Source organism: Lycium barbarum, chromosome 11 (genome assembly GCF_019175385.1).
Source record: "Lycium barbarum isolate Lr01 chromosome 11, ASM1917538v2, whole genome shotgun sequence".
Taxonomy (NCBI): Eukaryota; Viridiplantae; Streptophyta; class Magnoliopsida; order Solanales; family Solanaceae; genus Lycium; species Lycium barbarum.
The window spans coordinates 55,666-76,418 of record NC_083347.1 but is presented as its reverse complement, the minus strand read 5'-3'; the positions used below and the strand labels follow the sequence as shown (position 1 = coordinate 76,418).

General features: G+C 43.8%; 1 protein-coding gene across 4 annotated transcripts; it reads right to left on the bottom strand.

The window, feature by feature from the left end:
• Positions 1-593: 593 nt before the first annotated feature.
• LOC132617181 (two-pore potassium channel 5-like) lies at positions 594-17,087 on the bottom strand. Of its 4 annotated transcripts, none has more exons than XM_060332128.1 (3): positions 15,877-17,087; positions 2,329-2,525; positions 594-1,749 (listed from the first exon to the last, which is right to left on the bottom strand). In XM_060332128.1, exons 1-2 carry the CDS (start codon positions 16,806-16,808, stop codon positions 2,378-2,380), a joined length of 1,080 nt encoding a protein of 359 aa, XP_060188111.1. In that variant the 5' UTR covers positions 16,809-17,087; the 3' UTR covers positions 594-1,749; positions 2,329-2,377. The 4 variants fall into 4 exon arrangements, with proteins under 4 accessions (XP_060188111.1, XP_060188110.1, XP_060188112.1 ...); XM_060332127.1 differs by lacking the exon at positions 594-1,749 and adding an exon at positions 1,756-1,965; XM_060332129.1 differs by lacking the exon at positions 594-1,749 and adding an exon at positions 2,006-2,178.
• Positions 17,088-20,753: the final 3,666 nt, after the last annotated feature.

Below are 20,753 nucleotides of genomic sequence, written 5' to 3'. Positions count from 1 at the left end.
AGTACTTCTAGTGAACTCTTGGGGGTCGTTTGGTAGGAGGTATTAGAGAAAATAAAACTGGCATTAGCTTTGGTATTATTTAATTCCTTGTTAGGTAATATTTTCAACCCGTGTAGGTATTAGTTATACACCCTATTCAGTACTATTCTTATACATAATAAAACATGGCATTAACAGTAACAATGCCAAAAAAAAAAAAAAACAATACCAATGTTATTTCTATTCTAATACACCCTATTCATTTAATACAACAAACCAAACAATCGATAAATAATAATGACAACATTACTAATACACCCTATTTATTATTATTCTTATATACCCAACCAAATGAAGAGAAGAGCAACACAAACACATACATGAGAACATTGCGGGGCTGTACAACAGGGATAGACTCCGACTTTCATAAGCCAGCGTCCTATCACACAGCCCGCAGGGCTGAATGGATTTCTCTCGGTCTGTGCTATCTCCAAACTGGTGGTTGTGCGCTCATCTTTCCCGTCTGACAGGATACTGTGAATATCAACCACTATATGTTTGGCAGTTACTTGTCTGTTTATGTTTCTCTGGCACAAGTGAATATACAAGTAATGTCCTTGTAAACTAGCATAATCTTCTGTTTCACTATTGTTGTCCTAGTGACTTGAGTGTATCCAATCAAGGGCCAAGACAAATATACACTTAATAACAAAGGAGGATAATAATAATAATAATAATAATAATAATAATAATAATAATAATAATAATAGTGAAGAGAAACAACAGTGAAGAGAAATAAGACAGCCAGTTTTTCTGTATTAGATTGCCTTAAAAGGAGAGATTTCATTGTTATACAAGTTGAAACCGCAAAAGATTCATAGTTCAAACAGAAAAAGGTGATGCATTTGATTCGGACAAGTTAAGATTATGTCCTCGAACAAAAGCATGCAAAAAGCTATTATCTACTGTAACTTTATGAATCTTCAAAAGAACCGGTGAATAGTGCCAGACAATACATGTTTACGCCTAAAGTGGAGAAACTTTTGAATCCAGGAGTAGCACACGAGGGAAGTAGAAATATTGTATATTTTTCAACTCTCGCAGACCAGCCCTTTTAAATGAGGACTTTCAGGTGTCTATGAACTTATTTTATCTTTCCAGAGTTACAGATTGGAAAATAATTAGTTTACAGCATATGATTTTGGGGACACATAGAAGCATGAGAAGCCTGATTAAGAGGTGAAAGGAAAGTCTTTCTGTAGGCTCGTAAAAAACCAAAGCCTTAAAACCAGACTTGAAAGCGAAAAATAGAATTACAGCATGAAAAGGCAAACCACATTCCAGCAGCAAAAGAGACAAGATGTTATTGAAAATCAGCTATGTTATATCCTACACCTAAAAGAAAAGTTTCAATAGACAGATCAGAACAAGCACGGAAAAGAGGGCATATCCAATGCAATATTTGCCACAACATTCAAGTTGTCAGTCAGCTGACATTCATTTGACGAGAGGACATGACAACCCAACCAATTTATAAGGAAACTATCTACTCTTTTATTTTATTTTTTAACAATAAATAATAGTGGTGTTTGGACCAACTTGCGCGCACCTCAACAAATTTCACTGCACACCTGCTACCTCCTGAGCACAGGTACCGGGTAACTCTGCTCACTAAGGCTTAGACATATGAGAAGAAATCGCTAGTGCTTTTCCACAGCTGGGATTTAAACATGAGACCTCATAGTCAGAAGGAAAGACTTCGTTTACTTCCTACAAATTGTTTGTGTAAGAACTAGTAGAAAGAAAGGAATTTTGAAAGAAAAAGATAAGGTAGCATTGACATTGAATGAGAATGCTTGAATGGGAATCATAACCAATATGGGTGCTTCTTTTTGGTGCATTCTTGAGTAGTCACTTTATCATCTTTTGACATATAGCTTCTTTCAATAAAAGGAAACCTCAACTTGCTTCTCATATTAGTATAATCTACAACAAAAGCATACAAGGATTACCAAAAAGCAATAGCTAAAGCAATAAAAATTCTTATTCTAGTTTAAGCTTCCCCTTGGCTTTTGCATTTTGAACAATTTTCTTTTGTATGAACAATATAATGATATATACTCTTTGAGGGTTCATCATTGAGAGTCTCTTATCCTATAAAACAGAAATTGGGAACCCATGTAGCTTCAACAAAGTTTCCTCGACAAACCACATCTTTCAGAATCCCTCTTTGGGGTGTTCGCATCCTTTTCCTTGGGGTCAAATTTATGTACCATACACAAATATAATCTGTCCAAGAAAAGAAAAATGGAATAGGAAAAATGTGAACTGACGTTTGTGACAACTAACCTTTTTCTTGAAAATTAGCAGATACTGCATGGTGGCCAAAGAATTTTTGCTATAAATGACTCTGTAGGAGTCTGGGTAATGTTATCTTCCCACAGTTGTTTTCGTCAAGCTTGTTGAACTGATTGCATATCTGCATTACATCTTTCTCACTGATCTTTCCCATCTCCTTGAGCTTATAGATGACATATTCTGATTTGCTGCATAGCATTGCAAAAGAAAAGGCTTTTATATCCCTCCATCCAAACTGTCTTTTATATGCTCCAAATATTCAAATTCAAATTTATTTAAGAATTTTAGGTTATTAAAGGAAGTGTCTTTTTTCAATGAAAACAACTTCTCAATGTCTATTTTAGTGTTTCTTTCTACAATACTAATAGAACATGTAAATGACAAACATAACTGTCACATAAATTAGGACAGATTATAAGATTATAAATTTATGTAGCCGCCAATGATGTGGCCTATCAGTCAATGAAGGAGTGAAACCTTGGAGGTCAGGGTGTATGGCCTAGTCATGGTTAATGTAAAACGGTAAAACAAAATTTAATTTGCAGCAATGAGCTATTGAGGGAAGTAGAAAGAAGAAATCAAAGAGTTACCAAAATTTGGAGTCACAATGCTCTTTTTAATTAACCACAGAACCTAAAAGGGAAGTATAAGCATTGACAACCAACACACTATCAGTACACTGTTATTCTCCCTCTGGCTGTTATCCTTGAGATTTCTATACCACGAGTTTGAAAGAGGGTGATTGAACTAAGAATTAATATGAGGGAAAAATGGTACATCACACCCCTTGGGGTGCGACCCTTCCCCGAACCTTGCTAACGCGGGATGCTTTGTGCACTGGGCTGCCCTTTTTAATCTAGAGGAAAGATTCACTGGCTTATAATTTATGATGGCTATTGATGAACTGGCCATATCAAGAGACATGAGAAACATTACATAAAGAGCTGTCCGATCTGATCATCTCTCCACTCTTACCAAATTTGTAGTATTTGTTTACCCCGAATTTGGATAATTAATTAAATTTGCGAGTGGGTATAAGATATGTGGTTAAGTCTCAATCTACTTGGTGAAAGGAAGGTATAAATATAATACGATATGAAGAGAGCAATGACAATCGGCGACTTGCTATATACTTATATATTTACTAATGTATGAATGCTACTTGATTGAAGAAGTGCAAGAAATAAACACAACAGATACGACCGAAATCTGGTATTTGAGAGAGATTTTGTATATAAATTGCTATTACAAAGTGTTCTTGATATGAGGAAGCCAACCCCCTAAAAGGAGGCCAATGCCCCTTATTTATAATGCTGCCCCATGGGCTTCATACAACATAAGAAATAATAAAATAAAGGAAAAGTTCTGAGTTGGATTAGGTAGACCGTACGGTCTGACACCCGTACGATTGGCAGTTGAACACAGCGGGACGCCATCGACGCGTGACAACTGCGCAACGGATCTCCCGAACTACTGGCCATGATTAATCGGACACACAACCTCGAACAACCGGCCATGGAAGAACCAGACCAAATGACGCCCTTCCGTTGCTTCGGTCCAAACGCTTCCCCGGCTCAGAATGGGGACCTTCATGCGCGTTCTTGTCCCTTTCTTCCCTCGGCTTTTGATCTCTCCGGTTTAGCGTATATCCGGTTTTTAACGTATACAGATAGTCCCCACACTTCCCGGATCGTAGATTTTGTCGGAGTGACGGGGAGTGGATGAATCACTAAGCCGGTGACTCCTCTTTGCCCGTTGTTATCGTTTTGTTTTTGGCGGGAACAGTTGCCCCACGTTCTTCCGCCATAGGCCACGTGTCTCGTCCCGGATGGCCTGCTCTGACAAACCGCCGTATGCACATCGTTTCAAGTCATTCCTCATTAATTATGGGGGCACGTGGCGCTCCCTGATTGGCCGGGGGATCGTAACCGTCACAGTCCCATGCCTATATAAGGCTCTTCCATTTCTTCATTTGAACATTTAGCTCTTCGATTAATCCTTTCTGCTTCAAACATTCTGCCTCTTACACATTCAATATCTCTATTCATAATCATCTGAAAAACTCGGTTCTTGTTGATCCAGCTTGCACTACGTGAAAAGGATCGATACCGCTACCCTCTCCACTCGTTATTCTTGCCTGTTGCTGCTTCCTCCTGTTGTTTCTGCCATTTTTTGAACCTTTTGACTCTTCCCTTTGCTCTTTTGCCTTCCTTTTTGAACCTATACAGCCTCTTCTTTTCTTATTTCCAAATGTCTGAAACAACTTCTCATGATATTCCCTCGGTTTCATCTCAGGGAACCGAGGCTGCCTCCCCTTCTAAGGCAAAGGCCTCCTTCGAGGCCATGGCCTCGGATATCATACCGGCCAAAACCAATTTCAACAAGGACTTAGAGGTCGAAAAACCTTCCTCCGTATCCGATAGAGGGTATGACGTGAGACGATACCCCTCCTCCATTACCGAGGATAGACTCGACCTTGTCCGATTTGACTGTGGATGGGACAATCGCCCGGTCCGAGTTTTTGCTCCTGGGCCCAATGAGTCTGTCACCGATCACCGGGAGGGTTTTTTGTATGTCTACACTTATCCCTTCACTCTCAAGCTCGATCCTCCGGTAGATCCGGTCATTTTGGATATGTGCCGGACCTACGACGTGACCTTGGCACAAATTGGTCCGATCGTTTGGAGGGTCGTAGCATGCCTCCGATTGTTGGCCAACAATGCCGGTAAGGAGCTCACGCTGGCCCACCTGATACGCCTATACTCCCCGAGGCTGTTCCGGGGTGGCGTAATAAAACTCGCCAAGCGTAGCCAAAATCCATTTTTCTCCAAAATGGATGAAGACAGAGACAGGGGCTGGTTGGAGCGATATGTCCGGGTGAGGACCGAGGACATCATTCCGGCCGACCACATGCCTTTCCCAGAGAAGTGGAAAGGCAAGCGTAAGCCCGACCCTTAAATGATTGCTTTTGTACGTTTCGTTAAATTTTGATCCAACTTTCTCACCGTTTTTCTTATTCATATCAGCCAATGGGTACATTCCTCCGGTTGTCCGGGACTTGAGCGAATGGGTCACTGCACTTCTCAGCCAACATGTTCACGATAACCGGACGTGGGGCCACCTGTCACGTGGCCGATGGATCGCCCAGAACCATGGTAGTACTTTGCTTCTTCCTATGCTCACCGCACCTTCTGCTATTCGTATTCATTGTGTCTTTTGACTTTCAGGTTTACCCAAAGGCTCGGTGGATCCCAGGCCGGAGTCGGCTATCGAACCCACAACATCGGCACCCGAGTTTGACTCAGCGGGTGCGTCCCGTGCCCTTGCTGCTGCTGCCAAAAGAAAAAGGCCCTCGGATAAAGGGAAACAATCGAAGAAGAGGGCGAGGAGCGTCACTCGCACCTCACGGGATGAAACAGAGGTCGACATTATTGTTCGGAGAGTCGCTGCCGATGCTCCCGTGGCTCCTATCCCGGAGGAGGCTATCGCCGTTCCACCCCTTCCTTCTGCTGGTGAAGGACTTTTGGTTCCGGTTTCTCACACAGGTGCGGAAGAAATTCTTTCCCCAGTTCCTCTAAGGTCGATTGACTTCGTCGACATTTCAGGTGAAACTTCTTCCGAGGAAGCTCCCCTGCAAAGGACAAGAAGGCCCGGGGAGGCGGCTGCTGTTGAAGTCAGTCAAAGGACTGAGCCGGTCCCGGAGATCGAAGTCCCCATTGACGTTGATCTGACACCCGAGCATGAGCCTGCTGCAACTATGGAGCCCCCGAGCTTTGCCGAAGATATTGAGGCTGCTCCAAGTTCCTCTACTCCGGCTCCAAGGCCTGATGAGTTCGACGATATGTTCTCGGGCACCCCTCCCGCTACCAGCGAAGCCGCGTGATTCGGGCATCTCCCTATCCCTCGGGCCACGAGGTCGGCCAGCCGGTCCTCTGAATCTGGGGCCAGGGACAGCTTGGTGCGTATTTTTCCGGCGCCAAGCGTGGAGCCGAAGAGAACAAAATCGGTCGTGGTCACTGTCCCCGAGGACTGCAGCTTCCTTTCTCGCCCGGTGGGCGTAGCGAGCTACCTGAGGCCTCTTGTCTCAGATTCGGACAAGCAGAAGATGACCGCGGTCTCCTGGCAATGCCTCATCAACGAGGGTATGCATGCGGGCAACCGGGTAAGATTTTTAGCCGTCTCTGCACACCTTTACTGAGAATTTTAACCTTGTCTCGTTTAAGATTTTAACTTACTTTCTTTTGCAGTAACTTACTTTCTTTTGCAGAGTGTGGTGCTCATCAACGAGGCCTTCGTCCGCACCCAGCAAGAGATGGACGATCCTAAGGGCCAATTGGATGCCCAGGGCCGGAAAACGGAGAAGTATCTGCACCTTCTTCAGGAGAAGGAGGAGGAGTTGAACCGAGCAGTCGCTTTTTCCAATCTTTGGCCCGAGCTTGACGCGCGAAGGCCGAGAATCGTCAGCTGAGGAGTGAACTGGCCGCCATGACCGAATACAACCGGAGCCTCGAAGTTGAGAAGATCGACCTTAGCCGGGATAACGCCCACATTTCCTCGAGGCTCGGCGAGCTTGAAACCACCTTCTCCCAACTCCGGGAGGAGCTGGACTCGGTGAAGTCGGATGCTGCGAGCTTGGCCGAGAGGAATCGGCTGCTCGATTCTGAGAGTGCCCAATACCAAGAGCGTGCCAGGGTGTTCGAAGAGAAAGCGGAGAGCAGGGGCCGGATATGTGATGATATGAAGAACGAACTTAGGGAAACGACCGATGCAAATGACACCCTCCAGGCCGAGCTTCAATCAGCCATCCAAATGCAGAATGTTCTTGGAGAGGCTCGGGATGCTCTAGCGGCGAAGTTAGCCCGGGCCGAGGCTGATTTGGACGAAGCTTGGAAGAGCGTGGAAGCCGCCGAGGCTCAGTCTACTATTGTTGCTGAGTACGAGAAATGGAAATCTCGGCGGATCACTCTTGAGCAAGCCAAGCATGGCTTCACTGATCTTCCGGCCCTTATTGCCGAGGCTAAAAGGATCGAGGGAGAGGCCAAGGATACTCTCGGTTCTGACTCCGATGACTCTGAGCGGACAATGTCCGAACGTTCTGGCTCCAGCCATTCCGGGTAGAGTAGGGCCTGTACTTGGCTTTTATCTTCATTTTATTTTTTTGCCTTTATAGGACTTTGGTTTGTTGATGTAAAAACACCCCTTGTATAAATGAAAAACGAATCTTTCTTGTTCCTTCGTTTGAATGTTCAATATTTTTTGTCCGTTTTAAGGATAACGAATTGTTGGTCCGTTTTAAGGACAAGCCGACTCGTAGTCATTTAGTTCACTGTGCCCGTAGGACTTACCTAATGCTTTGAGAACTTAGACGCCTTTGAATCACGATAGGCATTTCCTTAGGGCCGGTATTTTTCGGCAACATTTTAGGGCCGGTGTTCATTCGGGAACCCGAATCTCAGCCTTGGCTGGATTTTGAAGTAACATTCCCCGTTTGGGTTGGTTAGAAAATTTCGGCCCGGATCGTTGTGATCTCGCTGTCTTAGTTCGAATTTTTTAACGATTTTGGCTTGGTTCGCTATGACCTTGCCGCCCTTGCCGAATTTCGACCATAATGCCCGGTATAAGGCGTGTGAATGAAGTAGTGCCGAAATACGGCGGTTATCACCGAGGTAAAGCCTTTTAACGGGAAGATAACTGAGATATTGCTTATTCAAACTTTTCGATAATTTTTCATTGCAAAGTATTTGTGTACATGAGGACTTTGTTTCCTTCTGCTTTTGCCGTAGCAAGTACTAAATGGACACGATTCATTTTGATCGTTTGGTCCTTACACCGTAACCTATAGCAGAAGGTCCGGCCTTGCTTTTGCCGTAACAAACACTCGATGGACACGATTCATTTTGATCGTTTGGTCCTTACATCGAAACCTAACATTTTTGGCCCGGTTGGTTTGCTGGGGGCGGCCTCGGGCATGTTAGTCCCCTAGCTCTTAGCCGGGCTGCAAGATCGGGTGAGTGCTATTAAGTCCCCACTCGTTGGGTATGACCCCGACAGTCCGGACGTTTGTCCTTTATCTTCGTCAAGTAACACGTTGTACTTGTTGCCTCATTAAAAACCTTGTCGGAAAACCCATTTTGGGACAAAACCGCACTAAGGAAAAGAGTGCAACACGTGTTTTCAGATTCAGATTCCTTTCTTTGCCCGGTACTCGGTTTCCTGCAAAAAAGAAAGGTCAAAAATAGAGAAACGTGGGGTGTCTTTACCTCAGCAGTAGTATCTTTTCAGATGAGCCACATTCCAGTTATTGCGCAGCCGTTGCCCATCCATGGACTCCAGCTGATATGATCCTTTACCCGTTACCTCGGTTATCTTGTAGTCCTTCCCAGTTCGGGCCCAGTTTTCCTTCGTTGGGATTCTTGGTGTTCAAGGTAACTTTTCGGAGTACCAAGTCCCCCACTTGGAAATGACGAAAATTGGCTCTCCGATTGTAGTACCTTTCCACCTTTTGTTTCTGGGCGGCAATACGGACCAACGCGTTTTCGCAAAGTTCGTCCGCGAGGTCGAGTCTTACGGCTATGGCCTTCTCGTTTGACTCCTCGGTCGTATATCGGAACCGGAGGGTCGGTTCACCAACTTCTACGGGGATAAGAGCTTCAGCACCGTAGACCAACGAGAAGGGAGTCTCCCCAGTGCTTGATTTCGATGTGGTTCTGTAAGCCCACAATACCTCCGGTAATATTTCTCTCCAATAATGCTTTGATGCTTCAAGTTTTTTCCTCAGGTTTTGGATTATTGTCTTATTCGTGGATTCCGCTTGTCCGTTTGCACACGGGTGATACGGAGTTGATACAATTTTCTTGATCTTCAACCCTTCGAGAAATTTGTTGACTTTGCCACCCACGAACTGGGGCCCGTTATCACAAGTTATCTCGGCAGGGATGCCAAAGCGACAGATAATGTGATCCCATATGAAGTCGATGACCTCCTTTTCTCTGACTTTTTCAAAGGCCTGCGCTTCAACCCATTTGGAGAAATAATCAGTCATAAACAAAATAAAACGAGCTTTACCTGGTGCCCATGGTAATGGACCGACGATGTCCATCCCCCATTTCATGAAAGGCCAGGGTGACACTACCGAATGCAACAACTCCCCGAGCTGATGAATCATCGGAGCATGCCTCTGACACCCGTCGCATTTACGGACAAAATTCTTCGAGTCTTCTTCCATCCGGTTCCAATAATAACCGGCCCTGATAATCTTTCTGATCAAAGCATCAGCACCGGCGTGATTGCCGCAGGTTCCTTCGTGCACCTCTCTCATCACATACTCCGTCTCTCCGGGACCCAAACACTTGGCCAGGGGTCCGAAAAAAGACCGCCGATATAACTGGCCGTCCACCAAGCAAAAACAGGCAGCTTTGGTCCTTAGTGACCGTGATTCTTTTGGGTCACTTGGGAGCTTACCATCACGCAAGTAGTCGATGTACTTGTTGCGCCAATCCCAAGTTAAACCCATTGCGTTTACTTCGGCGTGTCTGTTTTCTATGGCCGTGTTTAACAAGTGCGCCGTTGCCCCGGGGTTGATTTCCTCCCCTTCGACCGAGGATCCCAAATTCGCTAATGCATCGGCCTCGCTGTTCTGCTCCCTCGGTATGTGCTGCATGGTCCATTCTTTAAACCGATGTAGTACCACTTGGGTTTTTTCAAGGTACCTCTGCATCCGTTCGTCCTTGACCTCGAAGACGCCGTTCACCTGGTTTACGACCAAAAGCGAATCGCACTTTGCCTCGATTATTTCGGCCCCTATACTTCGAGCCAATTCCAAACCTGCAATCATAGCCTCATACTCGGCTTCATTGTTAGTCAATTTAGCAGTTCTAATGGACTGTCGAATGGCATCCCCGACCGGGGTTCTAAGGACGATCCCTAGCCCGGAACCTTTGAGGTTCGAGGCCCAGTCCGTGTGCAGAGACCAAATGCCCGAGGCCTTTCCCGAGGTCAGCAGAAGCTCTTTCTCGACCTTGGGGACCATAGCCGGGGCAAAATCTGCCACGAAGTCGGCCAAGATCTGGGATTTGATGGCCGTTCGAGGTTTGTACTCGATATCATACCCGCTAATTTCTACAGCCCATTTAGTTAACCTACCCGATAATTCCGGTTTATGCATGATGTTTTTCAGAGAGTAAGTAGTTACTACATGTATTGGGTGGCATTGAAAGTAGGGCTTGAGCTTTCTGGAAGCGCTTACCAATGCCAATGCCAATTTTTCCAAATGGGGATAACGGGTCTCCGCATCCCCCAAAGTTCTACTCACGTAATAGATAGGGAATTGTGTACCTGATTCTTCTCGGACCAAAACGCCACTTACCGCTACTTCGGAGACAGCAAGGTAGAGAAGGAGCGGCTCGTCCGCCTTCAGTATGTGCAGTAGCGGGGGCTAGACAAGTACCTCTTAAATTCTTGTAAAGCTTCTTGGCACTCCGGTGTCCAAGCGAAGTCGTTCTTCTTCCTTAGTAAGGAGAAGAAACGATGACTCTTGTCTGAAGACCTCGATATAAAGCGACTCAACGCCGCTATCCTCCCGGTGAGCCTCTGTACCCCTTTGACGCTATTTACTACTTCGATATCCTCGATGGCCTTGATTTTGCCCGGGTTGATTTCAATACCCCGGTTTGACACCATGAAACCCAAAAATTTACCGGACCGGACACCGAAGGCACATTTTTCCGGGTTAAGCTTCATGTTATACTTGCGGAGCACATCGAAGGTTTCCTGCAAATGCTTCAAATGGTCCTCTGTTTCCAGGGACTTAACTTCTATAAACTTCTATTGTTTTTCCTATTTGTTCTTCGAACATCCCATTAACTAGGCGTTGGTAAGTTGCACCGGCATTTTTTAGGCCAAAAGGCATTACATTATAACAGTAAGTCTCATAACGGGTGATGAAGAACGTTTTCTCTTGATCCCCCGGGTGCATCCGAATTTGGTTATACCCGGAGTAAGCATCGAGAAAACTTAACATCTCATGCCCGGCCGTCGCATCGATCATTCTGTCGATGTGAGGCAACGAAAATGAATCCTTCGGGCATGCTTTGTTTAAATCCTTATAATCAACACACATTCGAAATTTATTACCTTTCGTGGGCACCACTACCACGTTAGCAAGCCAATCCGGGTACTTTACCTCCCGGATAGAACCTATTTTTAAAAGCTTCGTTACCTCGTCTTTTACGAAGGCGTGTTTTGCTTTCGCCATAGGCCTTCTTTTTTGCTTCACCGGGGAAAACTTCCCGTCCAAGCTGAGCTTGTGAGTTGCTACTTCCGATGATATACCTGTCATATCTATATGGACCATGCGAAGCAATCTGCGTTAGCTCGAAGAAATTCAATTAATTTGTTCCTGAGCTCCGGGGTAAGCCCCGTGCCCAGGTATACCTTTCTGTCTGGTAGGTACTCGAACAGGATGATCTGTTCCAGCTCCTCTACAGTTGACTTGGTTGCATCCTAGTCATCCGGCATGACGAACGATCTGGGTACCTCGAAATCATCCTCTTCATGTCCTGGATCCGACCCGGTGTGCTTTGATTGCTATTTGGTGTCCTCTCCTCCGGTTACATCTTCTTCCTTCTGAACCGATTCTTCAGGTCGAGGCGCTGCTTCCTCTATTGCGAACATCTCCCTTGCAGCAGGCTGTTCACCTCGGATGGTTTTTATCCCTTCCGGGGTGGGGAACTTTAGCAGCTGATGCAGTGTTGAGGGCACGGCCCTCATGCTATGTATCCAGGGTCTGCCCAGTTGTGCGTTATACTTCATGTCCCCTTCGATCACATAGAACACCGTTTGCTGAATGGTGCCATCGACGTTCACAAGTAATGAGATCTCCCCCTTTGTGGTTTCACTCGCCATGTTGAACCCGCTAAGTATCCGGGCTACTGGTACGATCTGATCAAGCAGCCCTAGCTGTTCGACCACTCTCCACCGGATGATGTTGGCCGAGCTACCTGGGTCAATCAAAATACGTTTAACCTTAGTTTTAAAGATAAGTACAGAAATTACCAATGTATCATTGTGCGGCTGAATGATGCCCTCTGCGTCCTCGTTGCTGAAGGAGATAGAACCCTCGGGTAAGGGATCTTGGGCGCGCTTTTCACGACCAACAGAAACCTTAGCCCGTTTCATCACCGGCTCCCGAGGGGCATCGATACCTCCAACTATTATGTTGATTGTATGCTGGGGTTCTACCGGCTCGGCCCTTCGATGAGCCTCCCTTTCCTTGTAGTGACTTTTGGCTCGTTCACTCAGCAGATCTCGGAGGTGACCGTTCTCCAGTAACCGGGCTACCTCTTCTCTCAACTGGCGACAATCCTCGGTTCTGTGACCATGGGTTCCGTGATATTCACACACTATGCTCGGGTCCCGTTGGCCCGGATCCGAGCTTAGGGGTTTCGGCCATCTTACATCCGGGACGCGACCGATGGCCGAGACGAGGCCCGAAGTACTAACGTTGAAGTTGTACTCCGATATCTTTGGCAAACCATTGTTACCGGCGGAGCTTCCGGCATCGCTCCTGAATAAGAGACCCCGGCTATTTGACGGGCGCTCGACCCGTTTACTACCCCGACCTGAGAAATGGCTTGGGCTCACCCTTGACTTTTCCGACCTAAAACTTTGCCTTTCCGAATGGGAGTATGGCCGATACCTTTCCTTCGATGATTCGGCCTTTGTTTCGTAACCCTTCCTTGGTTTCTCAAAACTTTTATTCACATTTATTGGCCCCGGGGGGAGCTCGAATTGATCATCCTCCACCCGAATCTTCGACTCGTACCGGTTATGGACATCGGCCCATGCCACAACCTCGTATTCCAGCAAGCTTTCTTTCAATTTGAACGAAGCTGTTGAACTTAGAACATTAAGCCCCTTTGTGAAAGCTTGCGCAACCCATTCTTCTGGAACCGGGGGGAGTTCCATCCGTTCCCTTTGGAACCGGTTGACGAACTCACGCTGTAACTCATCGTCTCTTTGGGTTATACGGAAAATATCAGCCTTGCGGACTTGCACCTTTTTGGCACCGGCGTGGACCTTGATGAAGGCATCGGCGAGCATTTCGAAGGAGGTGATCGAATGCTCGGGTAGATGGTCGTACCATGTCAATGCTCCTTTTGACAGAGTTTCCTCGAACTTCTTCAGCAGTACCGATTCAATTTCGTCCTCCTCCATATCATTGCCCTTTATGGCACATGTGTATGAGGTCACGTGCTCGTGCGGGTCCGTTGTACCGTCATATTTCTGGATATCCGGCATTTTAAACCTCTTCGGGATTAATTTCGGGGCTGCACTCGGAGGAAAAGGCCTTTGGATGTACCTCTTCGAATCCGGCCCTTTAAGTAAAGGCGGAGCCCCCGGGATTTGATCCACCCGAGAGTTGTATGTTTCGACCCTCTTCTCGGTTGAGTCTACCCGTTTCGCCAAAGTTTCGAGCATTTTTAGAACCTCGGTGGAGTACCCAGCTCCGGATCCATCGCTCTCAATAACGTGTGCCTCCTCTCTTCTGGGTTCAGCAACACCGCTCGTTTTTTTCGGGGTCGTTGTATCCCCTCCGTTTTGCAACCGGGCTATCGCGATTCCCTGTTCGGCAATCGCCGCTCTCTGCTCTTGCAACATTTCAAAAATTAAACGTAAGTCAATATTATCATTGGGTGTACCCGGTTCCTTCCGGTCCTGTGCCCGGGACAAGGTAACAGAATTGTGGGTATTTAGCGGATCAGTGGCCGGTAAGGTGGCATTCTCCTGGTCTACGGTGTTTTGTTGGTTGAGGCCCTCCCTCGAATTAACGGGGTTAGGATCAGATGGGTTTGGTGGTCCTCGTGGACCGCTTCCTTCGTTTTCGGCCACGATTTCGTTGTTGTTGACGTGACCGAATTGCCCATTGTCAGCCATTTAATTCGTTTTCTCAGATATGAACAGAAGGTGTTTTTGATTTAGATGGGTAAGGTAGAGATCAAGATAAAAGACCACTATTATCCTAGCCCCACGGTGGGCGCCAAACTGTTTACCCCGAATTTGGATAATCAATTAAATTTGTGAGTAGGTATAAGATATGTGGTTAAGTCTCAATCTACTTGGTGAAAGGAAGGTATAAATATAATACGATATGAAGAGAGCAATGACAATCGGCGACTTGCTATATACTTATATATTTACTAATGTATGAATGCTACTTGATTGAAGAAGTGCAAGAAATAAACACAACAGATACGATCGAAATCTGGTATTTGAGAGAGATTTTGTATATAAATTGCTATTACAAAGTGTTCTTGATATGAGGAAGCCAACCCCCTAAAAGGAGGCCAATGCCCCTTATTTATAATGCTGCCCCATGGGCTTCATACAACATAAGAAATAATAAAATAAAGGAAAAGTTCTGAGTTGGATTAGGTAGACCGTACGGTCTGACACCCGTACGATTGGCAGTTGAACACAGCAGGACGCCATCGACGCGTGACAACTGTGCAACGGATCTCCCGGACTACCGGCCACGACCAATCGGACACACAACCTCGAACAACCGGCCATGGAAGAACCGGACCAAATGACGCCCTTCCGTTGCTCCGGTCCAAACGCTTCCCCGGCTCAGAATGGGGACCTTCATGCGCGTTCTTGTCCCTTTCTTCCCTCGGCCTTTGATCTCTCCGGTGTAGCGGATATCCGATTTTTACCGTATACAGTATTACATCATATTATACAAACATTAAGAGAGGAGGAGAGTAAAGATTGAGGCTCAACTCAGAACACAAGCTCTAACATAACATGTAGTAACAAGTATGACTAATCTCAAGTCCTAACTCAATGCACAAGAATATTATGACTCAAGATACATAATTTTCTCATCCTTTTTGTTTCTGTGTTTATGAATTGTTGAGTCTAGAATCCCACCTATGTTCTGACAGAGGGAAGACAAAAGTCAATAATGAGTTGATGAACTCAAAGGTGACCAAATTTATGGCAGACTACTGTTAAGGCAGCATTTGTAGTAATAACATACTCTTTTGTGAATTTTGGGTTGGAAGAAATAGAGAGGAAAAAACAACAGAATACTTAAAGACCCCTAAATTTAGCGCATTTTATTTATATCCTAATTACCCTCTTGTCCTTGGCATTTCTATAATCGTTACACCACCAACCCCCCCCCCCCCCACCCCACCAAAAAAAAAAAAAACTGGTCCTAACTACCCCTATACTTTGGCTTTTATATAATCGTTACCCTCAAAAGAAAAATTGGTAGGAGAATAGGCGCTGGAATGGCTAAATATAAAAGGGATTTTTTACAAATCAGATTAATATGATGCGGATGTCATTTTTACACTCATTTGAAATCACTTGAATTATAGAAAAATCAAGTATAGGGGGTTTTGAGGGGTAGCCATTATAAAAAAAAAAAGTCAAGTACCAGGGTAATTAGGATCAGGGAATTTGAATAAAACGCATCAACTTCAGGGGGTTCTGACAGAAAAAACTAAGAAGTAGTAGTATTTAATGGTTTACCTAAGGAAGCCGTTGTTGTTAAGGTCAGCGGCAAGCAGATCTTCAATGGTGATTTCACGCTGCAATACCCAGTTGGCAATTCTCCTGTGCCTTTTGTCAATCCTTGCCTCTGCCAAATACAAGAAAGCCCGTGCCACCGCAAGTGTGGAAAATAAAAGCCAAATTGAAGCGAACAACCTTCCAGGCAGAGTCTTGAAAGCCCTATCACCATATCCAACAGTCGTTACAGACATTACCGACAAGTAAACTGAATCTATCCAATCCAGATTCTCCTGGAAATACAACACCAGTGACCCCAACCCGATGCACAAAAGCACAGCACCCAGAGCCAAACCCACTTTCAATCTGATTCTCATTCTTCCCTTGGCTACATCGACTATGCAATCCATAAATCCGCCACGCCCCTGGTCGACGTGGCTAGCTAATTGTCGTTGCCTGCCGGTCAATATCAAGTTCTCCTGCAAGTCAAGTACGTAATTGACGACCCCACTAAGCAAAATGTCGATGAAACCAAAACCCACAAGCACAAAGAGACAAGCAAAGAGTTTCGTGATAGGAGTAACTGGAGCAATATCACCGTAGCCAATGGTACACATAGTGACGATACAGAAGTAAAAAGCGTCAACAACAGGGTGGGTCTCAACTCCAGAGAAGTGGTCACGGTTGAAGGAATAGACGACTGCACCAAGAGAGAGGTAAATAATGAGCAGAAAAGCGGCCTGTCTGACGAGAGAAGAAGTAGGGCCAAAGTAAACAGATTGAGTGTGTAGGTCGTTCATGGACACCATGGCAGGAGCAGTTCTTGATCGTCGGAATTTTTTCTGTAAGTTGTAGGCAGTAGTTGAAGTGGAAGACGGAGCAACCATGTCATTATCTTCGAATCGTGCTGATTCAGTTATAGGCTCTCTTTGAAAAACTGATTCTGCAGCCATTAGGAACTCTGCTATGCTAAATTGAAGAAAGAAAAGTAATTAGGGATTGAGAAACTAGACGAACAACGCTAGCTGACTGGATTGGATTCAGAAATTCTATTTGAGTAAGGCACAATCAAGAAGACTTGTTATAGGTAATTCGATGAAAGACAATTGGGAGATCACACTTTGATCTTTTCTTAAGTTGTTTTTGTGTTTAAAAGTCACTTTGATTATTGCATATCCAGACTGTGTGACATGGGGACGGGGTGTGGCTGGGCCAGTGGGCCTATCGTAGTTGGCAATAAGTTATTGTCGGAAAATTTTATTTTGTATGAAATGCAACAATGACGTGCGAGACAAAACAAAACTTGTATGAATCCCCCTTCATATTTTGCCGAGTGGATCTTGGGTCCCACGTTCAGCAAACAAAGTAATAATAATAATAATAATAATAATAATAATAATAATGAGGTCAAATATCTAGCCAACCCCTTGAGCTTGTTAAAATTTTTCATTTTAACAACTCAACTAAGATTAGTACCTATTGAACACTTTAACCTAATAAAAGTGTGTCTATTAAGCACCTCACACAATATATCCAAATAAGTCCAGTACCGTGAACTACATGCATAGTGGCATGGTGAAATTGACCAAATAAAAAAAGCCACCTGGCTTTTGAATCTAAAAAAGATTTCAAGAAAAACAAAACAAAAAAAAAAATAAGACTGAAGAAAAAATAGAAAAGAAAAGTAAAGATCAATGTGGCTGCCATGCATGACATTGAAGATGCTTCCGAAGATAAGAGCACGGAAGATATACCCAAGTGCATCAAAGAACTCTTGGAGGAGAACAAAGACATTATGCCGGACGAGTTGCCCCATGCGTCTACCACCGAGGCGAGAAATAGACCATCAAATTGAGTTGGAACCTGGTACCAAAGCACTCGCCTTTAGTCCATTGCTGTCGCCGATCGTCCATAGCCAATTGGAATTTTAATGCCCCGTCCACTATTTAGGATGCCTCTTCACTGCCCTCACACGACATCCCCTTTCCAGAGAGTCCGAAACCAAAATGACCCAATAAAAACCCTAGTGAACCAAAATACCCTTAAAAAACTTTTTGGTACAAAAGTACCTTTAGCACAGTAAAATACTGCGCTATAGGGGGCAACATAAATCCCCAATGGGTTCCACCACTGGTCCCCTACTCGACCAAAAAAAAAATCAAATGCCATTGGATGCGTTTTTAAGGTGGTCCCCACTTCAAATAACGTCATTTTCTATTAATTTTCGTAGGGAAAGTTTAGATTGTCAATATATTCAAGTCAAGGAGCAAGATTCTAAGCTCGAATTTTGAAAAAAAGCGGCGTACAACTCGATTAAAACAACCCTACAAAAATCTTCGATTAAGGTTTTCTACTATGAACTTTTGTTACATACATTATATTCTAAGCATGTTTAACATTTAATCGACGTTAATTTCCCGAAAAAAATTAATTTTTTTTTTGTTCTTGATCGGGCTGGGCAGTGGCTTTTGCTACTATTCCGATTTTTTTGGCTAATTTATTATTTGTTATATGTTTATGAATTGTTAATTTGTTAAATGTTTATGAATTGTTAATTTGTTATATGTTTATGAATTGTTAATTTGTTAATTATTTATTAATTGTTGATTTGTTAATTGTTTATGAATTGTTTAATATAGTAATGTACTATTATTTGTAAAATATGCAATTATTAATTAATTAGTTGTTAATTATTGATTATGAATTGATATTTTGTTAATTGTTTATGAATTATTATTTTGTTAATTGATTATGAATTGTTAAATCTATATTATTTTAAAAGCATGAATATATATGTTAAATAAAAAAAGATTATCTAAAAAAGAATAGTTAAAGTTCTTCTTTTAATATTTATGTTCACGGAAGTGAAAATTATTATGAATTTCATAAATAGATACGTTAACGATAAAATGCAAAGTATCTAGAAAAATATGTGGTCGACGAATATACTCTTTTAGTATAATTTTATCACATTTGTGTTGGCTATTTGGTCAACTAAAAATATTTCTTATATTCAAAATAGAGTTCTAAACAAATAATACTGCTGAATTTTGATTCCCAAACTAATTAACTTAAAAGTCTTTGCCATCACATAATTCAAAACTCTGTGTCCTTACTATCACATATTAAATTTACTGCACATTTAATTTGACGAAAGACTATCTACTAAAGATTGATAACAAAATTACCAAATCAAATATTCAGAATCGTGTGAGGCAGTAAATATTTGATTTTTATACATTCAAAATAAATATTGTATTCAAGATAATAATTAGATATTATTTTTTCAAGTTGCTTATTAATAGAATATAAATAATATTATAAAAATCGACAAGAAATATTCGTGCAACGCATGTACATAGAGACTAGTTACAAAAAATATAGTAATCTCCTATTATGTTAATTATGGCATTGTTACTTTATTTATTTGTGAAATTATTTATCTCATGTTAATTATTCACAAGATATAATACAACATAATTCACATATTCCCTACAAAATTAATTAGTTAATATAATTTCTCTTTAATTTCAAGAATAATGACTAATTTAGTTTCTACAGACCCGACTCTTTCATGGATCCGAATGTTCCCGGGGACCCGATGATCACGCAGGGTCCGATGATAGATCAGTATTGTCTTCCATCTTCGCACCAGTGGGGCCACGATTACATTTCAAGATGTGGAGGTCCTCTTTGGATTGCGAGTAGATGGAGAGCCATTATACACTCGGTACGAGCCTCCTCCTCGTAGTACATGGGTGACAGAGTTGACTAGGCTCACCCACTTCGTTCCTGATGACGCGGCCCAGATCTTGGGACAGAGTCGAGTGCAGACTACTGCACTCTACACTTATTTAGAGGCAGAGCCTCCTGTTGAGGACGACACCCAGCAGGACGTTGTTGATCGTTATGCCTGTTTGTACTTGCTTATTATATTCGGGGGCATCTTTTTCCCGAACTCATTAGGTGCCTTTGTCAGTTTACAATATTTGGTCTTCTTGGAGCATCTAGACCGCTTGGGAGACTACAGCTAGGGCAGTACTATTTTGGCGTACCTCTACAGATGCCTGTGCCGAGTGTCTATTGGCCATGTCAGCTATGTGTGTGGATTTTTTGCTCTTCTCCAGGTAATATTTTAAGTGTGCGTTCCTTTAATGTAAACAAACCTCTTGAAATGATGACTAAAAATTATTATTTTCTAATATACCTTACAGCTATGGGCGTGGGAGAGAATGCTGCCTTTTCAGCCAGTATCTAGACATCACCTCGATATTGACATGCCCTATGCGAGGAGGTGGGCGGCGGGTTTTGACCGGGATGTGGATATGCACCACAGTATTCTTCTATTTTGGGACCAACTTGATCACATGGCGGATAATGCGGTAAGTCCGTTTAACTTTACATTATTAATTTAATTAAACATCTTTTCTACTTGGTGATCACTAATTTGCATTTATGTGTTATGCAGCTATTTATATGAACGTCGTACGCCGCTATATTGGACGGGTTGCTGGCCTTTTGCAGGGCAGGTCGAGGGTGTGGAGGTCGCGGTGTCCATTGATACACTTAGACATCGTTGAGGATCACATGCCAGAGCGCGTCTTACGACAGTTTGGGCATACACAAAGTATACCCCCTGACGTTCGTCATGAGCTCCGTCACTACCAACGGGACGATCGAGCCGCCGTTAATGATGCATTTCTGGCTTTCATGGTTGTCCAGCTCCACCGTTGGCAGCATAGGTTGGGAACTTTAGCAGTGGTCAGCCATTTGACTCCCATTCAGGATTACATGTGCTGGTATCATCGGATCACACGCCGATTGGTCGGAAACCTAGTTTTGTGTCCCCCAAGGGATGTAGGATACTCATCAGTCGCGGGGCAGTACGAGGCGTTGGT

Coding starts and splice junctions, on each gene's coding strand:
- LOC132617181 (XM_060332128.1), bottom strand. CDS start 16,808: ATGGCTGCAGAATCAGTTTTTCAAAGAGAGCCTATAACTGAATCAGCA. Junction 2,526..15,876: donor AACAACAACGGCTTCCTTAG/GTAAACCATTAA, acceptor AATGCTATGCAG/CAAATCAGAATATGTCATCT.